Source organism: Orcinus orca, chromosome 7 (assembly GCF_937001465.1).
Source record: "Orcinus orca chromosome 7, mOrcOrc1.1, whole genome shotgun sequence".
In the NCBI taxonomy this organism is placed as follows: domain Eukaryota; kingdom Metazoa; phylum Chordata; class Mammalia; order Artiodactyla; family Delphinidae; genus Orcinus; species Orcinus orca.
In genome coordinates, this window is record NC_064565.1 from 57425355 (window position 1) to 57448360 (window position 23006).

The 23006-nt window shown below is 38.7% G+C and overlaps 1 protein-coding gene across 3 annotated transcripts in view; it reads left to right on the forward strand.

Moving 5' to 3' along the window:
• CERS6 (ceramide synthase 6) overlaps window positions 1-23006 on the forward strand; it is a 324132-nt gene that overhangs the window by 257037 nt on the left and 44089 nt on the right. For all 3 annotated transcript variants that reach the window (XM_033423492.2, XM_004267262.3, XM_004267263.3), the window contains exons 7-8: window positions 11728-11856; window positions 15010-15116. In XM_033423492.2, coding sequence (XP_033279383.1) covers window positions 11728-11856; window positions 15010-15116 — 236 coding nt within the window. The remainder of the gene's footprint in view (window positions 1-11727; window positions 11857-15009; window positions 15117-23006) is intronic.

A 23006-nucleotide genomic window follows, 5' to 3' on the forward strand; every position in this document is an offset into this window, starting at 1 on the left:
AAGATCAGATCAGAAATAAATGAAAACAAAATGAGGGAAACAATAGTAAAGGTCAATAAACTAAAAACTGGCTCTCTGAGAAAATAAACAAAATTGATAAGCCATTAGCCAGACTCATCAAGAAAAAAAGGGAAAAGATTCAAATCAACAGAATTAGAAATGAAAAAGGAGAAGTAACAACTGACACTGCAGAAATACAAAGGATCATGAGAGATTACTACAGGCAACTGTATGCTGATAAAATGGAAAACCTGGAAGTAATGGACAAATTCTTAGAAAAGCACAACCTTCCGAGACTGAAACAGGAAGAAATAGAAAACATAGACAGACCAATCACAAGCACTGAAATTGAAACTGTGATTAAAAATCTTCCAACAAACAAAAGCCCAGAACCAGATGGCTTCACAGACGAATTTTATCAAACATTTAGAGAAGAGCTAACCCGTATCCTTCTCAAACTCTTCCAAAATATAGCAGAGGGAGGAACACTCCCAAACTCATTCTACAAGGCCACCATCACCCTGGTACCAAAACCAGACAAAGATGTCACAAAAAAAGAAAACTACAGGCCAATATCACTGATGAACACTGATGCAAAAATCCTCAACAAAATACTAGCAAACAGAATCCAACAGCACATTAAAAGGATCATACAACATGATCAAGTGGGGTTTATTCCAGGAATGCGGGGATTCTTCAATATATGCAAATCAACCAATGTGGTACACCACATTAACAATTTGAAGGATAAAAACCATATGATCAATAGATGCAGAAAAACCTTTCGACAAAATTCAACACCCATTTATGATAAAAACTGCAGAAAGCAGGCATAGGGGGAACTCATCTCAACATAATAAAGGCCATATATGACAAACCCACAGCCAGTATCTTTCTCAATAATGAAAAACTGAAACCATTTCCACTAAGATCAGGAACAAGACAAGGTTGCCCACTCTCACCACTATTATTCAACATAGTTTTGGAAGATATAGCCACGGCAATCAGAGAAGAAAAAGAAATAAATGGAATCCAAATCAGAAAAGAAGAAGTAAAACTGTCACTGTTTGCAAATGACATGATGGTATACATAGAGAATCCTAAAGATGCTACCAGAAAACTACTAGAGCTAATCAATGAATTTGGTAAAGTAGCAGGATACAAAATTAATGCACAGAAATCTCTTGCATTCCTATACACTAATGATGAAAAATCTGAAAGAGAAATTAGGTAAACACTCCCATTTACCATCGCAACAAAAAGGATAAAATACCTAGGAATAAACCTACCTAAGGAGACAAAAGACTTGTATACAGAAAACTATAATACACTGATGAAAGAAATTAAAGATAATACAAACAGATGGAGAGATATACCATGTTCTTGGATTGGAAGAATCAACATTATGAAAATGACTCTACTACCCAAAGCAATCTGCAGATTAAGTGCAATCCCTATCAAATTACCAATGGCATTTTTCACAGAACTAGAACAAAAAATTTCACAATTTGTATGGAAACACAAAAGACCCCGAATAGCCAAAGCAATCTTAACAAAGAAAAACGGAGCTGGAGGAATCAGGCTCCTGGACTTCAGACTTTACTACAAAGCTACAGTAATTAAGACAGTATGATACTGGCACAAAAACAGGAATATAGATCAATGGAACAGGATAGAAAGCCCAGAGGTAAACCCACGCAAATATGGTCACCTTATCTTTGATAAAGGAGGCAGGAATATACAGTGGAGAAAAGACAGCCTCTTCAATAAGCAGTGCTGGGAAAACTGGACAGGTACATGTAAAAGAATGAAATTAGAACACTCCCTAACACCATACACAAAAATAAACTCAAAATGGATTAAAGCCCTAAATGTAAGGCCAGACACTATAAATCTCTTAGAGGAAAACATAGGCAGAACACTCCATGACATAAATCACAGCAAGATCCTTTTTGACCCACCTCCTAGAGAAATGGAAATAAAAAGAATAATAAATAAATGGGGCCTAATGAAACTTAAAAGTTTTTGCACAGCAAAGGAAACCATAAGACAAAAAGACAACCCTCAGAGTGGGAGAAGATATTTGCAAACGAAGCAACTGGCAAAGGATTAATCTCCAAAATTTACAAGCAGCTCATGCAGCTCAATATGCAAAAAAAGAAACAACCCAGTCCAAAAATAGGCAAAAGACCTAAATAGACATTTCTCCAGAGAAGATATACAGATTGCCAACAAGCACATGAAAGGGTGCTCAACATCATTAATCATTAGAGAAATGCAAATCAAAACTACAATGAGATATCATCTCACACCTGTCAGAATGGCCATCATCAAAATATCTACAGACAGTAAATTCTGGAGAGGGTGTGGAGAAAAGGGAACCCTCTTGCACTGTTGGTGGGAATGTAAATTGATACGGCCACTATGGAGAACAGTATGGAGGTTCCTTAAAAAACTAAAAATAGAACTACCATACGACCCAGCAATCCCACTACTGGGCCTATTCCCTGAGAAAACCATAATTCAAAAAGAGTCATGTACCACAATGTTCATTGCAGCTCTATTTACAATAGCCAGGACATGGAAGCAACCTAAGTGTCCACTGACAGATGAATAGATAAAGAAGATGTGGCACATATGTATAATAGAATATTACTCAGCCATAAAAAGGAACGAAATTGAGTTATTAGTAGTGAAGTGGATGGACCTAGAGGCTGTCATTCAGAGTGAAGTAGGTCAGAAAGCGAGAGAGGGGCATGGACATATATACACTACCAAATGTAAAATAGATAGATAGTGGGAAGCAGCCCCATAGCACAGGGAGATCAGCTCGGTGCTTTGTGACCACCTAGTGGGATGGGATAGGGAGGGTGGGAGGGAGATGCAAGAGGGAGGAGATATGGGGACATGTGTATATTTATAGCTGATTGACTTTGTTATAAAGCAGAAACTAACACACCATTGTAAAGCAATTATACTCCAATAAAGATGTGAAAAAAAAGAAAAAAGTGTCCTCTTTCACTGCCCCATTCCTTATTGTTGTCTTTCCTTCTGTGCGTGTTTCTGAGAAGCAGCCCACAGTGATCGGAGCCTGAGCTCTGGAGTCACACAGAACTGGATGCAGACCTGCCTGTGGCCTGTCCTTACTGTGTAACTCTGAAAAAATTACGTCACTTTTCTGTGCCTCAGTTTCTTTATAAATGGCGTTCGAAGAGTACTTACCTTATGTGGAGGTTGTTGAGAATAAATCTCAGTGTCAGAATCTTTGAAGCCTGAGAATTAGTAGGCAAATCTCAGGGTAGATAGAAGTTCACCAGGTAATCAAGTTGGAGTGGGGCTTGGAGAAAAGAAGAGAATACACAAGAATTCCATCCAGGAAAACAGAAACAAAGACAAAAAAGCCCTGAAGGGCCAGAGGCCTGCATGGGGGCAAGAAAGTTGCCAAGTGAATTCTGCACGTAGAGTTCTGTCTGTGAAGGGAGGTGGGGAGCTCAGGCTGCTGAAGGAAGAGGGATTAGGAGAAGCGAAGACTGATGACAATAATAAGAGTTTCCCGTCACCCCTCCTGACAACTTACAACATAATCCCAACCTGGCTGACCTAAAGGAGACTTCTTCCATCTTCCATCTAAAGCACTAAGTTGAGACCTTGATGGCGTATTGTCATTTGGGACCCCAAGGGCGTTACAGTAGATATGAGGATGATGGCTTTTCCGTCCTGATTTTAGTTGAACACAGTCTGCCCCCTACTGATCATTCTGGACGTTTTCAACCTGAATGGGTTTACTTGATATTAAGTGTTGCCCTTGCCTTTTTCCTCCTGAAAAAAAAGAATAAAGTTTGTTAACCTGCGTATCACTTAAGACTGTTATGTTGAGTATATTTTAAATGTCTCAGAAGTGACCCTTCTGGCATTAAAAGCTGTACAAAGTAGTGTGGCTGGGCCAAGAGTAGTTATTTATTTATTTATTTTAAATATTTATTTTATTTTTGTCTGCGTTGGGTCTTCGTTGCTGCGCGCGGGCTTTCTCTAGTTTCAGCGAGCGGGGGCTACTCTTTGTTGCGTTGCGCGGGCTTCTCGTTGCAGTGGCTTCTCTTGTTGCGGAGCACAGGCTCTAGGCGTGCAGGCTCAGTAGTTGTGGCTCTCGGGCTCTAGAGCACAGGCTCAGTAGTTATGGAGCATGGGCTTAGTTGCTCCCCGGCATGTGGAATCTTTCCGGACCAGGGCTCGAACCCGTGTCCCCTGCATTGGCATGCGGATTCTTTTTTTTCTTTTTTTGCGGTACACGGGCCACTGTTGTGGCCTCTCCCGTTGCGGAGCACAGGCTCCGGACGCGCAGGCTCATCGACCGTGGCTCACGGGCCCAGCCGCTCCGCGGCATGTGGGATCCTCCCGGACTGGGGCACGAACCTGTGTCCCCTGCATCGGCAGGCGGACTCTCAACCACTGCGCCACCAGGAAAGTCCTGGCATGCGGATTCTTAACCACTGCACCACCAGGGAAGCCCCAAGAGTAGTTTAAACAGAGCCCAGATGATGTATATAAGCCCAGATGATGTATATAAAGGCCTGCAACTCCTGGAGCTTGTAATTTGGCAAGACTTGTAGTTACGGAGAACATCTCAATACAAAGATTCAATGAGAAAAAAGACGTGTGTATAATTAAGGAAAATAGCTACATCATTTGAAAGCAGAGTGCATTTGGAGAGTGTACTTTCAATGGGAAGAGGAAAGGAAAGCAGGGAGGAGGACTCCAGGGAGTTGCAAATTAAGTTCTGAGCTCTGGCCAGGCACAGTGGGAGGGTATTGGGGGCACTGTCTTACTGTGTTCTATTGTGCAAATAAAATTTTATTGCATCTTTTTCCACAGTAATAAAATCAATTAAAGATTAAATATCAGCTAAATAATTCATAGTAGATGAGATTATATGACTTCTTGATGTTAAAATGTGCCACAAATGTTACACAGGAGAAAGATTGGGTAAACACTGCTTACGCAGAAGTACTTTATTTCATTTATGTATGTTCCCAGAAGCTCTGAAGTAATGGCACATGTAGCAGTAGAGAGAGTAATATATTGCATCCGGACAGGCAGCTCTTGTTTTTACAAAAGCTCAAGCTTTTTCTGAAGAAGCTCCTCGATTTTAAAATGATCTTGAAGTTGTAGTTATAGTTTATCATGAGAATTTTGATGGAGATACCTGCCAAAACTTTTTATTTTAATGATTTATCTGAACTTTGAAAGTAATAATGGGTTACTTCTGAATAACTATGAAAATTAAACCTCTTACATATTCTGTATTTAAAGAAAATGTGATGAAGCCAGCCTTGAGCCTATGCAATTGCCACATCTCAAATTACATGGCTGAGTTTCCCATGTTATGCCTTTGATGTGGCTCTAAGGCAGGGCTTATCAAACTTTTCTGTAAAGGGCCTGCTAGTAAATATTTTAAACTTGGAGGCTGTATAGTCTCTGTTGCAACCACTTAACCCTACCACTGTAGCAAGAACACTGCCATAAACAATAATTAAACAAATGGATGTGGCTGTGTTCTAATAAAACGTTATTTACAAAAACAAATGAGGGCCAGATTTGGCCTGGGGGCCATAGTGTGTCTTTCTCTGCTCTAAAGTTGAGTCACCTGTACGCACAAATTTGGTGAACAGTGAGGATGTCAGCTTTGAGAAGCTAGTAGAGATATTCACATCACATCAGTATATATATATATATAATTTTTTAAATTAATTAATTAATTAATTTTTTTTTTTTTGCGGTACGCGGGCCTCTCACTGTTGTGGCCTCTCCCGTTACGGAGCACAGGCTCCGGACGCGCAGGCTCCGCGGCCATGGCTTACAGGCCTAGCCGCTCCGCGGCATGTGGGATCTTCCCGGACCGGGGCACGAACCCGGGTCCCCTGCATCGGCAGGCGGACTCTCAACCACTGCGCCACCAGGGAAGCCTATCAGTATATATTTTAAAAACATTTTGATAGTAACAGTAGCAAGTTTAAAGTCTTTAACCAATTAATTTCTTAGCACTTACTATTTTTAGAATTATATTTGTAGGAGACAGGTATCTCCCTCAAGGACCTAAATCTGTATATATTTAGGCCCAAAGGTGAAAAATCTAGTCTATTGGGGAAAAAAAGTGTAAAAATAAATTTGACTTTAGATTTTGTGTGAATGAGGTTTTGTTCATGGACTGCTTTTAGAGATGAGATAATTGAATCATTCCTGCCAGGACTCCTCTACTTTATAATTAAACGTTTCCCAAATAAATCACAATTTTTCATCCATTTCCAGATTTTCCCATAAATATTTACACCAGCGTGCATAGGCTATACATGAGAATGAGAGCGAACTTTAGTTACAATTTTTGAAGAACTTGTTATTTGAAATACCTTTCTTTAAATGGCACATTTAACTGGTTCTCTTTAGAGTGAGCCAAAACTCAAGGCCAGCTAAAAATATAATAACCAAGTAAATGTGGGAGATTCCAGATACCCAAAGGTTGACATTTACATTTACATACATTATATGAACTCCTTGCCTCATGCGCTGGTAAGAGAAAGGTATAATTTTCAAGTTGCCTAATATGGGGCAAATCAGAATCAACTGATTTTTATAAATCACTCTGAGTATACTTTGATTGCAGTCATTGTCTTTACAACCTGGACAGTTTTGTAGTCGTTTGTTTCTTTGCTTTTTAAGAGGAATGTATATATATACATACTCTTAGTCAGGACTTTAGCTATCCATAGCCAGAGGTTGAAAATCTATTATATTTTCATATTCCCTCAATGGGAAAAGTATTTAACTACGATTATTCTTGTCACACGTAAGTTTTATCTGAAGTTCTCCCCATCTCCGTGAGTGGAGGGGGAACCTGAGTGGACACTCTCCCCTGCACGTTTCCAAGTTACAGGCTTGAAGTACACTTCCTGCACAGCCACATTGCTCCCCATCATTCTGAGTTTTACCCCCGGGTTGCACAATCGCCAGGGAAGAAATAGGGAGAGTGTTATTGATCTCTAGAAAAAAAGAGCATGTTACTCTGTTAAAAGTCCTGCTAACTTCTTTGTACCTTGAAGACTCAAATAAGAAAACTGTTGTTTTAAAAAAACAAAACACACAGAAATGAGAGATTTCTATTACTGCTATAGTTGCCATAAAATGAAATCAGTTTCAAATTATGTTTCTGTCCCTCTGTTCTATAGAGAGTTTGAAAATCTGTTAAATGGTTGACCTGGTATTACCTGATTTCTATTCATGAGTTAGAGTATGTTTATTAATGATATTTATTTATGATATTTATTAAATTTGGGAAAGCTGGCACATGTCATTCGCACCCAAGAAAGAAGAGTCTTTTCTTTGTCTTGCATAGTGGTATGTCATATTTTTCACCATACGTGAGCATCTAAATCAGCCATCACTTAAAACCTTGGTCTTCTTGCTCCTTTTTGAGAAGGTTCACCAGTGCTTTTCTTTATTTGTTACAAAGATTATTCCCAAAAGAAACTGCATAAAATTGTTAATACTTTCTCCAGCAAATGAGAATTTAGAGAACAAGTTTCTTATTTGTAGTGAGTTGTTTAAAAATGAGAATAGAGTTAATTTTGCTCTCATAAAAATATGTATATCAAGGTGAATTTCTGGTGCTTCCTGAAAACAGAGTATTATTTCAAAGCCTCTTTCAGCCTGACCATTGCAAATGGAGTTGGATCACATAGAACATCAGACTTATGTCTGAATGAGAGGGTGACCTCTCTGGCCCTTTGATGCCGATCTTTTATCTTGCAGAGAATTCCCCTGGTGAACTGAGTTAAGGATGCCGATTCTCATTCTAAGAGTCGGGGATGGAGCCCAAGTAGCTACAGGTTTACTTGCACCTACGAGTTTCTGATGTGAAAGCTACACAGAACAGACTGAGACTCTGTTCTGGGTTCGCTAAATGTCATTCAGGAATATAATAAGGAAAAAACAGCGTTTTCTTACCAACTTCTGGTATTAAAATGAATGGCTTTTCCTTGAATCTTTTCATTTTAGGCTTATTCTAATCGTGCTTGAGTCAAGTCCATATCTGTTTTTTTCCCTTGTCTCTGATAATTAACGTAGGAGAAGCCACTGGAATGAGGGGCTGGGGTCAGGGTAAATATCAGGAAGGGAATGTAGAAGGACCCCTTGACTAGAGCTATGAATGTATCCAGAAACCATATGGCAGAATGACAGGAGGTTGGGGACCACTGATGCAGGTAGCCAGGCCAGTCGTCAATTTTGTCTAAGGACTTTGGGATCCGTCTTCAATATGAGGGCCAACAAGAAATCACAATCTCTACCTAACTGATGCTACTGAAAATGGAAGGAAATATTCTCAGCCTAAAATGCTAAGTTTCCTGCAACTTGCCTGTACCCAGTCACTTTCAGCAGTAACAAACATGAGGATGGGCATTTCCCACCATGCACTGATAAAGTGTAAATTGACAATTCATTTAAAAACTGTTATTTGGACCAGATTCACTGCCTATTCAAAAAAATGTGTCAGGGTGAGGGAATGAGAGTAACAAAAAATAATGATTGCAGGGATTTTATTAAAGGTATTTCATTGTGTATAATGCTTTCTGAAGCAGAAGTGTAAAAGACAAAATCCATTATTCATGCTTTTCATGTTCATACAGATATGACAGTATAATGAAAATTGGTCTTCTGCAATGAGCATAGCTTTGAGCCCCTCAGTCATAAATGTTTTCTAGGACCAGGGGATTTATATGCAAAAATCATCTTCACAAAGCAAACTTTATCTGAAAAATAAGGCTTTTGTTTTTAGTACAGCCTTGCTATATTGCCAAGGGCGTTGTTTTATTTATTGACATATATATCAGATACATGTTAGGAAACTGAATTATAAAATGGCCCTAATCCTCCATGCGTGTTTTAATCAGTTTATGTTTATTCATTTTAAAATTAAATCGAGAAAACCTCTTCTCTTTCAGTGAATCAAGAGCAATCATTTAGGGCTAAACAATGAGAAATGTGGAAAGTATTGTTCTGGTTAGGTACTCAGCTAGTTAGACTTTAAAATCTGTGAATTTAGCATGGGCGAATATAAACTCAGTGAACTGTTGAATTAGCACTCTGTGTTTTTATTTAATTATGTTTATGAAACAGTATAAAATATCAGTTGATAGGTTAGCTCCACTTTAATTGATCCATTGTTTTAAAGTAGCTATTGTCTGGTAGATCACTCTATGCCAGGTGATACATTTCTGATAACAGCCTGTAGTGAAGAGATTTCATCCTCCTGTGGGAAACGTTATCAAAGCAATTTTTCTCGTATGCCTTAGGCATTTTGGTATTGTTCAACTCTAATGCTTTAGGAAAATCCTAGAGACTACAAAAGCATCAGAGAAAATCAAGAGAAGTAGGTAAAACTGGTAAGTTGAGTCTGTCCATAATCACTGATTAAATAAACTCAGAGCATGGTCTTCATTTCTCTCTGCCAGTGAGCTGAGAACTAGATGCAAATGTGGGTCTGGAGGAAGGAGTATAGTGGTAGGTCAACAGGCGGCAGGAGTTTGCACAACTTGGTACTGTAGTTCTACTGTGGCCATTAGAATGAATTAATGCAAGACAGATGATTCTGCCAACAGTGGTATTCACCATCATGGCAACACGGAGACTAGGTTAATTGAAAATAAGAGAAATAGTTGTACTTCATTTTTTAAATTATTCGACCTTATTTAAGAAACTAATACATTGTTTATCCTAGTAATAAATCAATATGGTTATCAGTAAATGTCTGGCACTTTCCAAGGCAGAAAAGTAACCTCTGGACATGTTCACCAAAGTGTATACAGAACCATTTAAACATTGTGTGTGTTTTTTTAAATATACCCATTTTAACTTTATTTCATCATTGTCATTTAAAGCTTGATTTTATAAAATATAAAATGATATTCTTAAAGAGTTCTGTAGTACAGGAATTTAAACAGTAGAAAAATCCATAGCTTTATAGGTTTAAGTTATATAAATTAAAATCAAATAATTGGAAATTTTTTCAATATGGGAGCTATACAATGAAGTAAATGGAAAAATGACCTAATGGGAGCAATATTTCATTACTTACAGATTATCATTAGTTACTTTCAGGATCTAAACAAAAAATATTGTTTAAATGTTTTAAAACCATTTTAAAGTCATCATAGTTGACCTTTCAGACCCCAGACTGTTTGACATCAACAGCATATGTATATGTGCACACACTTGCTCCCTTTTTCTCTCTCCCTCAGTTGCAAAATATGCGTCTCGTTTTGGCTAATTTATCTCTACATGAATGGCCCATGAGAGAGTAGTCCTCTTTCTTCATGGTTTCAAGTAGATCATCATTAGGGCTAGTCCTGGCATTTAAGCCCCAGAGAAGTTCAAGTTTACTCTGGGAGAAATTCAGATTAAATAAGAGTAAAAATATCAGTAAGAGAGACACCATTTCTAAGCAACAGGAATTCCATGTTACAGTAAACCAGGTGGCCAGAAGATAAATCAGTACCAGAGAAAGATGATCTTTTCACATGGGCCAAGAAGCAGCTCCCTTGAAGTTGACCAAAATGAGGATGGCCAGCTTACCATTACTTTTGCCAATTATTTTTTTCTAATGACTGTAGATGGATAATGGTTGAAATTGAGAGCTTGTTTGTGTAGGACCCATCAGAAATGCCAACATATTATGATTCTTATTTTAACATCTCATTGGGCATATTCCAGGAGAAGGATGCCAAATCTCCAGCCACTCATAGTCAGAGAAGTGGTCTAGTTGGACCTGCACTGCTACCCAAAAGATTTTCCTAAAGTACAAATCCAAGTAATACCTTCCTTTGCTTAAAACCTGTTGACTGAAAAAAAAGGCACAACCTAAAAGTTGAGAATTATATAATAAAACATAATTCTCACATCGTCAAATAAATGACAGACAAAACTGAGTCCTTAAGCTGGGAACAGAGCATCTCCAATCACTCTGAGAGATTGCTCCGAAGAGACAAAGGGGGAGCCAGAATATGTAGGGTTTTTTGCAACAAACACCAGGTAGTCGGAACATCAAAAGATTCCTGTTAATGAAAGAAAACCAGATACCTCAAGTTAAGGAATTTAGCTCTTTTCTGTATATGGGAAGATGCAAGAGTCTGGGCTCCCTGGAATCATTCCTTCGATATGCACCTCAGCTATCTGGGGCCAGTATCCTGTGCTTTCTCATCCTGAGTCTCCTCAGGGTGCACTGTCAGGGGTGGCTGCAGCAGCTGACTGCTAGATGGGGGGCATCCTGTTTCCATCCTGAGTTTCCTCAGGGCTCACTCTAGGGGAGGCTGTAATGGGATGGCTTGATGGCTACAACATCCTTTGTTTACTGATATGGCAGGCAATATTTTTCATTCACCAAATCCTATGGCTGTTTCTCCCATAGCTTCAAATTCCTTGGCTTCTTACAAAACATCCTTTATGATTTGGCCTTAGTCCTGGTGTTGATCACGTTTTCCACAGTCACTGGTGTCCTGTGTTTCTCTCCCAGGACTCAGTAAACTCTCAAAAGTGTAGAACTATCTCTTACTCACATTAGTGTTCCCAGTGCTGGGCCCATAGAGAGCCTTAAAATTATTGGATGAATGGTTGAATAGATGAATGGAAAAGCTGTGTTGCTGCGAAGTCCTAACTAACATGCCTGTGTCTTCTCCTTCCCAGGACTTTGGCGTCATGTTCCTGCATCATCTTGTATCTATTTTTTTGATTACCTTTTCATATGTCAACAACATGGCCCGAGTAGGGACCCTAGTCCTCTGTCTCCATGATTCAGCCGACGCTCTTCTAGAGGTAAAAGTTTTCTTTCATCTGTAAGAAGACAAAATCTGGAATTCAGGAAATCCCCCAGATCATCAGTTTTTCTAGGGTCTGATAGATGGTGCTGGGAGAAGTTAGTACATGACTGCTTTGAAACTGCAGAGTGTTTCTTTGTAGGTTAAATTGGTGAAAGTGAGACTTTAGTATATAAAGTGGTGTGCAAAAAACATTCACCAAGTTAGCATTCTTTATTAATAGAATAATAAAAACCTTAACCCTTCCACACCTAAGAAATGAGTGTTTTACAATAGGAAAATTACTATTTGAATAGGTTTTGTTTCTAGTGTTACAGGTTTCACACTGATTTATCTGGGAAGCGTATATAGCTCAGTTTAGTTAGTAATAGTACATCCTGATGAAATTAATGAGTAGTCATAGTTTTTATTACCAATATACATATTATTCCTAGTATTTTTATAGTGAAAGTATATATGAATTATAAATTTTATATAAAAACTATGTTTTCTGTGCATGTAAGTATTAAGAATATCTGAGGAAATATTGGTTGCACTTTGATTAAGTTTCTAAACCATTATCACTTAAAATTACTAAAGTAGCAAAAAAAAAAGAAAAAGAAAAATGCTTCTAGCATATTTCAAAAGATAAAATCCCAAGTAAAATTTTGATGCGGTATTTACTCTTAATCATGGCCTCCATGAAGAGACATACTCAATAAGGTTATATAACTATAGTGTTTTTCATTTTAGTCCTAAGAAATTTATATAGCTGGTCAAAAATGAACTTACCAGAGTACAAATTCCATGTAGAAATGGGTCTTAGAATCGGTATGTTTATTTTTTATTCCTGTTGGCCCACAGTTCTGCCCCTTTGAAGCATGTGCTATCACTGTGAATGTAGAATAGAGATGCCCTCAAGTAATTATTTGTTATTCCAATATAAGCAGAAATTCCAGGCCATAAAATTGAATCTGCTATAAAGGCAATTAGTCAAGGTTTGAAGTGTATACAGCACTTCATTAAAGACTCTGGTCCCTATAAGGTTATGAAACAGAAAAGTAGTCCTAATGGGTTGGATACGTCAGATGATAGTTTGGCGCTATGGTTTTTAAGTGAGTCAAGCTAGATTCTATTCAGCACATTTTTTTTTTCTTTCTTTTTTGCGGTACACGGGCCTCTCACTGTTGTGGCCTCTCCCGTTGCGGAGCACAGGCTCCGGACGCACAGGCTCAGCAGCCATGGCTCACGGGCCCAGCCGCTCCACGGCATGTGGGATCTTCCCAGACTGGGGCACGAACCCATGTCCCCTGCATCAGCAGGTGGACTCCCAAACACTGCGCCACCAGGGAAGCCCTCAGCACATTTTTTTAAAGGAGAAATAAAACTAGTATAAAGGCAATTTCCTGAAAATCAGTTACCATGTGGTTAAATCCTAAGTATGCTTGAAGGTAGAAATTTATATAGCAATATACAGTTTTAAAGTCAATCCTGTATAATCTGCCACCTCTAATGTCTGGGGAAATGGATGGCATAGTGCTTGGCAGAGCCATAATTCAGAAAATGTGGGTTGAATCATCATCCACCACTTTTATCTAGAAAAGAAAAATAATCCAGAAATCCCAGTCATGTGGCTTAAAAGCAAATGTTCTTCATCATTTGGATTCTCTTTGACATCATAAAATAATGCTTGAGAATATCCAAATAATGAGATATGTTGACTCTTCAAAGTGGAATCTATGGCTTAGACATTTCAGAAAAATGGATGTTTAATGCTTTTTTTATTGAATACTGGTGAATGAATGTAAAAGAAAGCTACGTGGTTTACGTAGCCAGAAGGAGGCAGAAGATGCTTTTTTTCTTTCTTAGTATAAGTTGTGGTGTCACATCCAAAGTATGCATGAAATTAAAAGTTCATAATCCTGGCTTCCACTCAGTTAATAGATATTTCCCCTTAGGAATATATTTCTCTGGTAGCTTTGTATTTTACTTAAAGCTATTAAATTACAGCTTCTGTGGATACTGTCAACAATCCTTTCAAGTCTGACTCAGCTAATTTAACTTTACAAGAAGTAGAAAATAATGTTATGAATTTAAAAGACCTCTTCGATTTATAACCCTGTGTGTGGGTACTGTGAATTATATGTGAAAATGTAAAAAGCAGTAATCAAGGACAATTATGTTTTCAGTGTCACCTGTTCTTACTTAGAATCATCTATAAAAAGTAGATGGCAGGGACTTCCCTGGTGGTCCAGCGGTTGAGGCTCCACGCTTCCAATGCAGGGGGCGCGAGTTCAGTCTCTGGGCAGGGAATTAGATCCCGCATACCACACCTAAAGATCCCACAGGCAGATCCCGAGTGCCATAACTAAGACCCGGTGCAGCCAAATAAATAAATAAATTTTTTTTTTTAAAGTAGATGGTAGAGAAAGGGATGCATTTCTTCCTTCGACTAATTTATAATATAAAAAGTGGTCCCTTAAATCACTACCATAAATTATTAGTGTACTTCTCACAGACATTCTGAACATGAGTGACTTTCATCTAGAAAATGACCCATTCATGTAAATTTGAAAATTATACCCAAGTGGATTCGCTGAAATAATGTGATCTTGACACATTCATTTCTAAATTTGTGAGGATAAGCCAGGAAACTGTCTCCCCAGAGCACTCCTTATACCTGTTTAAGGAAAACCTATCATTCTAAGTAGAAAGGGGGAGAAAAATGCAGGAAGGCTCAATATTCTCTATAAAGTTCGTGACCTTAGTGTTTGGGACTCATTAAAAGTTTAAAGGATTATGTAGCAGTTTCTGTTTTGACCTCTTATGCCAAATTCCTGTTTTGGCGTCTTTGGCTTGCTAAGATCATCTGTAATGCAAGAATTTCATATTTTTCTGTTTTCCTGAAATCAACCATATAATTGAATTTTTCAGGTTGCTGAATATTTTATTAAATCTCTGACAGTCAGTAGTTCTACTTATGGTTAATATCACATTTCACTCGACTTATGGGTAATTTATAAATATGATGCATGATGCATGACATTTCAAAGTAGCAGGCAGTTTTATGCCTCTGGTAGGTTATATCTTAAAGGAGACTCAGGCATATTGAAAGAAGCTTTTCATTTATCAATTTAACTAAATTAATCTGTCACATTTCTTCCTTTCATAGGCTGCCAAAATGGCAAATTACGCCAAGTTTCAGAAAATTTGTGATCTCCTGTTTGTTATGTTTGCCATGGTTTTTATCACCACACGACTGGGTATATTTCCTCTCTGGTGAGTATGCCAGTCTTCTTTCCAATAAAGGCGCCCCATCCAGATAGGTTTTATGAACCATTTTCCTGTTGAATTTCACTCCAGATACTTAGTAAGAAGTTTAAAGAAAGCGAGGGAGGGACTCAAGAAACAGCTTGATTTCTTCTTCCAGAAGGGGGTTGCATTCTTTACGGATGTTTTCCACAGGATCGTTAGAGAAGGATGTGGCTTATGTAGGTTCTTAAGCCACAGGAAGCTGTCTGCCATTTTAGGCTCCAATCTAGAGTATGATTCAAAAACCTTAGCCATGAAAGTTTGAATTAAGAAAGGAAATATGGTGTTGCAGTCAGTTAGATATCAGGGATCATCCTGTACCAGGGGTTCACCAAAGGTTGTCCCTGGACCCCCAGCAGCAGCAACTGTCACCTCTGGACTTGTTAGAAATGCAACCTATTGGTCCCCACCCACCCCAGACCTACTGAATCGCAGACTCTGGAGATGGGGCCTGGCAATCTGGATTTTGATACGCCTTCCTGATGATTCTGCTACACGTTAAAGTTTGAGAACCACTGTCCTGTATAATTCTCCTCATCAGCTGCATTTATAACTAAAGCAACTGGAAAGTATAACTCAAAAGTAACCCTTAAAATGATCTCTGACCCCTTAATGTCTGGATGTCATTAGCTAAGAAAAAGATAATGACAGATTTGGATGGAATTTGACAATCCTTTCTATAGAAAATAGGTCCACTGTCATTAATTTTTATGGAAGGCTATTACTTCTAGAAAAAAGTGATCCCTCCATATCACTTAAAGTCTACCATTGATGGCAGATTTCTTTCCATTTTGAGAAATTGATCTGAATGGGAAATGACAGCAACGGAAATTGGAGAAAGTGGAGAAATGAAGGGCTGCCTTTTCAGTCCAATAGGAAATTACAAAAATAAAGTTGGGGCTTTTAAGCGAGTAACATCTATCACTGAGGTTCCGTAAACAAATTAATCTCTCACACACACACACACACACACACACCCCTTCTCCTTGAGGCTGGCAGCTCTTTCTCATACTTACTTATTATGAAAATCATATCCCAGCAGCAGTGCTGTGTATTGGCAACAGGCATATATAAAATGTCATTATAGTTTTATATGATTGTAGGTAGCAAACATTGAAGTAATTTTGAATATAATGCATCTATAATTATTTCAGGATTGGAGCTCTTTCAAGATTACTAGCAGAACTAGTGGTAGGAATTTAAATAGAAGGAAGTCAAGCAAAATCCAGGAAAAATATCTCAAAAGAATAATAGAAAACTTTTCCTGCTTAGGATTTCTGAGAGAACCTGAATTTTAAAGAAGTAAGAATCACTATCAAGTACTTTCATTTGCTTATTTCCCTGTAAGGATGGAGTTAACGTTGAGATGTATCTCTTCTCCTCCTTTCTAGCTAAGGTGCAAAAGCTCTTCAGGTTTAGACAGCAATGAGTTACCTAGAACATAAACTCAAAATACAGAAATTACGTAATGCTGCTAATGAATAACTCACGGGTATGCCCTGTGATGATGATATAAACCAGCTGCTTAGAAAAATCCTTGTAACCAAATACACAACAAGAACTGATATTGCAAATGCTGGAGGGCTTCTGCTACCACGGCCCTTAGCGCAGCCAAGTTTTTCAAAAAGCAACTTGTGGAGGGAAATGTTTTATTGTTTGGGAGACAAGAAGTAATTTCTGTATACCTGCTGCCATTGTGGTTGTGCATCCAGTGAATGAAATCCTTGTCAGATATGTCTCATAAATTATGTTAGTGCTTGGATGACCTTTGTTTTGATCCTGTTTCTATTTCTGGAGTGTAATGGGCATAGAGAGTATTTAAACTAGTAAGGTGAATGACAATAACAAATAGTGTTTTAAATATTTGTCTTAATCCTATGAAATTATTCAAAAGTTCCTTTTAGATTAGGGAATACTAGAATTGGGAGGGACCCTATAGGTTATTGGCTCCAAACTGCTCTCCCACACCTCTGCCCAGGATAGGAATTCTCTCAATTTCCTGATTAGGAGTATTGCTTTAGAGGTCGAGGGAGAAATAAGTTTTTAATACGAAACAGAAACCTGGGTCTTTATAACTTCTAAGCTAGGAGTTCTTAATCTGGTTCAGAACCCCCTGAAACTGTTTGTAAAACGTATGTGTGTACATTTTTTTCCTGGGGGGCAGGGCCCGTGGCTCTATCAGATTCTCAAAAGATCTGTGCCTCCCTCCCCTTCTCAGAAAAGTACCTTCTGGGGCTTCCCTGGTGGCGCAGTGGTTGAGAGTCCGCCTGCCGATGCAGGGGACATGGGTTCGTGCCCCGGTCCGGGAGGATCCCACATGCCACGGAGCGGCTAGGCCCGTGAGCCGTGGCCGCTGAGCCTGCGCGTCCGGAGTCTGTGCTCCGCAATGGGAGAGGCCACAACAGAGAGAGGCCCGCATAACGCAAAAAAAAAAAAAAAAGTACCTTCTGGAAAACAGACAAAGTGTACACTACCACTTCTGATTGAAAACTCTTAAGAACGTGAAGTTTTCTAATATATCATCTGTGGGCCTTCTCTTCAGAAAGCATCTCTAATCCCTTCAGTTATTCCTGCTTGTTCTCCTTTGTTCCTCAGAATCCTTCTTGTCACGACGTTCCAAATGTGGACTGGCTGATAGAAAATATAAGACCACTAACAAAAGGCTGTATTCGGAACTGCACTTCTTCTGATGCAGCTTGCCTTTGCATTGACATTGTCTAAGGAGCTTTCACCTCGCACTGGTGGCGATCTGATAAATAGCTGAGCTGCTGCCAGGCCAAATTGCCCTCATCCTACATTTATTTCATTTTTCTGTATTTTTATTTCTAATTATGATTCATTTGTATACCTAATCATACCACCTACATTTATTCCTGTTAGATTTCATCATGCTGTTTTCAGATATTCTAGCCCAATTAGGGTCTTCTGAACCACATCCAGTGTCACACTTATCCCTGCTACTTTTATCGTACTTGCAAATATGCCTTTCATGCTTCTCCCAACTCACTGAAGAAGAACGTTGACCCAGAGGGACCCCTGGTACACTGTTTCTTTAAGCTGACCTCAATCTCTCAACCACCAGTCTGTCTTTATGATTTTTCTACTCATTACCATCTTAGAACTGCTGTGTCATTATGCCTGCTATTTCTCCATATTTTTGAAAGGTGTAATAAGAGATTTTGTCAAAGGTCTTGTGAACATGAAGATTTACTCTGTTACTTAAGTCATTCTCTGCACAAGTGGAGGCGGGGTGAATAAAGAATAACGGCCCATCTGGGTGACTTGGTTTTAGGAGGCCTTTTCTGGCTCCTGGCTCCTCATTTCTAAGTGCTCACCCCCATCTGTTTGATGATCCATCTGCAGCAGTAGGCTTACCAGTCTAAAATTTCTGGTTTCTGCCTTTTCCGTATTGTCTAGGTGTGGACTTTTACCTTCTAATATACTACCACTTTTTATGTATTTAATGAATATTTATTGGGCACTTACTGTGTAACCAGTACTGGGCTGGGTGTTGAGACTTCAATGAGACATGGGCCTCCCGTGGGACACTTGCAGTTGAATCCCTACGGGTCCCTTCAGTATTCTGGTTGATGATTGTGTGGGGTGTAGAGACTATTAATTATTTTCTGAACATTTATTGGAGACAAATAATGTAAGTGGATTGTCAGTATTAACTAGTTTGGTTGCACGTACCGAGGAGCTCTGTCAGCTGAATGAAGCATTGTTCTAGGTAGAGTATATGTGTGCAAAATAGTCACTGACTGCTGGAGGGAAAGTGCTGGAGGTACACTGGACTTCAGTTCTAACAAGCATTTCATAGACTTATTTCTCCCTCAAATATTTGCGCTTCAGCTGGAAGGAGAAATAAAATGATTCCTGTGCCCTCGCTTCTTTTAGTTTTCAACCCATTTGCTTTGGAATCACCAGCAATACCTTGCAGGTTCCTCCTGACTATAGTTGTGTTCCCACGTAAGCCATCAGAATTTTTGTGATTTGTGGGTTTGATGACACTTGACTCATTCTCTCTTGTATCTTTGGTCCACGCCTCACAAAGTCATCATACACCATGATTAGCCTTTTCAGAACCATACACTGCCCGGACTTTTCTGTTGGCCGTATTACGTCTTCTAGAACAACACTATCCAAAAGAAATATAAGTCAGGCTTCTTAGTCATTTAAAATTTTCTAGTAGCCACATTAAAAAGTAAAAAAAAACAGGTGACATCTGTTTAAATAACGTTTTATTTAACTCGGTATATCCAAAACCATATGATTTGAACATGTAATCAGGATTAAAAATTGAGATATTTCATTCTTTTGCTGCATACTAAATCTTTGAAATCAGGTATGTGGTTCACGTTACTGCATCTACTCAAAAGTCTATGTATTTTAGCCTTTACGTTGTAACTGGACAGTGAATGATTTGCTCCTTTTTGAGAGTAAGCCTATCCATCGTTGTAAGCTGTTACCGTGTTCATTGATCTGCACCTGCCTTTCCTCAACTCCGTTTGTCTGTGATCCCTGAAGTTCCTAACAGTTTTCCATATTTTATGAAGCTTTGGTTTCCATTGGCGTAGGGTAGTTTGTGCTTAATCCCATTATAGCATCTATCACAGTGCTTAGCTCCCAATGGCTACTCAGTAAATATTTGTTGAGTGGATTAGGTACTATTTAATCCCAAATTGTCTCACATCTGTTTTCTTAGTTGAGCTCCTTAACTCATTGTGAAGTAGGTAGGTGCAGTTTTTCTCCTATTGTACAGAGAAAACCAATTCATTTAGTTAATGATTTACCTAGTCTCTCTGGACTCTGGTCTCCTGACATCAGTTCAATTCATCAGGTACTTACTAAATTTTAATTGTCCTCCTACAATACAGTGTACTATATTATTTAAGAATTAGGCCATAAAGCTGTTGATGAGGCACATTTCCGGTAGTTGCTACATAAAAAAAGAGTCATTTTTAAATCACTGTCCCTATTATTCTGTCCCAACCAAGACACTGCATTGTAAGCATCATCATTTTTCAGCCATACATTAGCATCTGGTATCGAAAGAGGCAAATCCACAAAGATCCTGAAAGGGAAGGGGCACGGTGCAGTCAGTAGAGAGACTGCTTGCTTTGAGTCACGGTTCTTCTCCTCACTGCATGTCAGGAAACCAGCTGTGTAGCTTCTCTGCATCTGTGGACTCATCACAGAAGAATGGTAGTAATTGTTCCATCTACCTTACCAGGAAATGTTAAGGATCAAATAAACTATTGTTTGTAGCAGTGTTCTAGAACTATAAAGTACTTTATAACTATTAAGCATTTTGTAAAAAGGTGTTATATTACTGTTAGAGATGGAAATTTCCATTATGGCCAAGTGGTCAGAAATTTTTATTGCATTTTAAAACCTCCAAGTAGTCTAGATACTTTTGAAATAAAATTCTTAAATGCTCTCTCCAATTATGAGAGGCAAAGTATCTTGTTTTAGTCACTTCTGTTCTCAGAGCATGTAATAATGGACATGAGCTGGGTTGACTTAGTCCCTCAAATCCTAAGTGACTGTTCCTATCCTGAGCCAGCAGAAGTAACCATTATTGTTCACAGAATGTCACAGAATTTCACAAAATGCAAGTATATGTTAGGCTAGTTCTTTTTTTCAACATCTTTATTGGAGTATAATTGCTTTACAATGGTGTGTTAGTTTCTGCTTTATAACAAAGTGAATCAGTTATACGTATACATATGTTCCCATATCTCTTCCCTCTTGCATCTCCCTCCCTCCCGCCCTCCCTTTTCCACCCCTCTAGGTGGTCACAAAGCACCGAGCTGATCTCCCTGTGCTATGCGGCTGCTTCCCACTAGCTATCTATTTTACATTTGGTAGTGTATATACGTCCATGCCACTCTCTCACTTTGTCCCAGATTCCCCTTCCACCTCCCCGTGTCTTCAAGTCCATTCTCTACACTGCATCTTTATTCCTGTCCTGCCCATAGGTCCATCAGAACCTTTTTTTCTTTTTTAGATTCCATTACATATGTGTTAGCATACAGTATTTGTTTTTCTCTTTCTGACCTACTTCACTCTGTATGACAGACTCTAGGTCCATCCACCTCACTACAAATAACTCAATTTTGTTTCTTTTGATGGCTGAGTAATATTCCATTGTATATATGTGCCACATCTTCTTTATCCATTCATCTGTCGCTGGACACTTAAGTTGCTCCCATGTCCTGGCTATTGTAAATAGTGCTGCAGTGAACATTGTGGTACATGTCTCTTTCTGAATTATGGTTTTCTCAGGGTATATGCGCAGTAGTGGGATTGCTGGGTCGTATGGTAGTTCTATTTTTAGTTTTTTAAGGAACCTCCATACTGTTCTGCATAGTGGCTGTGTCAATTTACATTCCCACCAACAGTGCAAGAGGGTTCCCTTTTCTCCACACCCTCTCCAGCATTTATTGTTTGTAGATGTTTTGATGATGACTATTCTGACAGGTGTGAGGTGATACCTCATTGTAGTTTTGATTTGCATTTCTTTAATGATTAGTGATGTTGAGCATTCTTTCATGTGTTTGTTGGCAATCTGTATATCTTCTTTGGAGAAATGTCTATTTAGGTCTTCTGCCCATTTTTGGATTGGGTTGTTTTTTTTTTTTTATATATTGAGCTGCATGAGCTGCTTGTAAATTTTGGAGATTAATCCTTTGTCAGTTGCTTCATTTGCATATATTTTCTTCCATTCTGAGGGTTGTCTTTCCATCTTGTTTATGGTTTTCTTTGCTGTGCAAAAGCTTTGAAGTTTCATTAGGTCCCATTTGTTTATTTATTTTTTTTTATTTCCATTACTCTAGGAGGTGGGTTGCTGTGATGTATGTCATAGAGTGTTCTGCCTATGTTTTCCTCTAAGAGTTTGATAGTGTCTGGCCTAACATTTAGGTCTTTAATCCATTTTGAGTTTATTTTTGTGTGTGGTGTTAGGGAGTGTTCTCATTTCATTTTTACATGTAGCTGTCCAGTTTTCCCAGCACCACTTATTGAAGAGGCTGTCTTTTCTCCATTGTATATTCTTGCCTCCTTTATCAAAAATAAGGTGACCATGTGGGTGTGGGTTTATCTCTGGGCTTTCTATCCTGTTCCATTGATCTATATTTCTGTTTTTGTGCCAGTGCTATACTGTCTTGATTACTGTAGCTTTGTAGTATAGTGTGAAGTCCAGGAGCCTGATTTCTCCAGCTCTGTTTTTCTTTCTCAAGATTGCTTTGGCTATTCGGCGTCTTTTGTGTTTCCATACAAATTGTGAATTCTTTTGTTCTAGTGCTGTGAAAAATGCCATTTGTAGTTTGATAGGGGTTGCACTTAATCTGTAGATTGCCTTGGGTAGTATAGTCATTTTCACAATGTTGATTCTTCCAATCCAAGAACAATGGTATATCTTTCCATCTGTTTGTGTCCTCTTTAATAGGCTAGTTCTTTACTGCAAGTGACAGATTCACAAGTCATTGTCCAGCCACGAATGGGCATACCACAATTGCCAGAGCCTCCTTCTATGGCCTAATGTTGACTTTACACATCCCCAGTCATGTCCCACCAAGTGCCCACCCCTTGGCTACAGGAAACTTAGAATCAAATATGTACCTTCAGTGGTCTGCTGCTATTCAAACAGAAGCACGTGGCTTCTCAGAATGTTACTTTCTGTGGATTTCTGTCTTATAAAGTAGGGGAATCATTTGCTGATTTGTACTCTCTGAAAGACTCTGCAGTTAAAAAGAAAAATATTACAGAGGAGCCTAGATCATTCTTTTACCATTTTCCATAATAAGATTTGAAATTCATCTGGATGCATATGAGAATATCATCTTCTCTGATTTA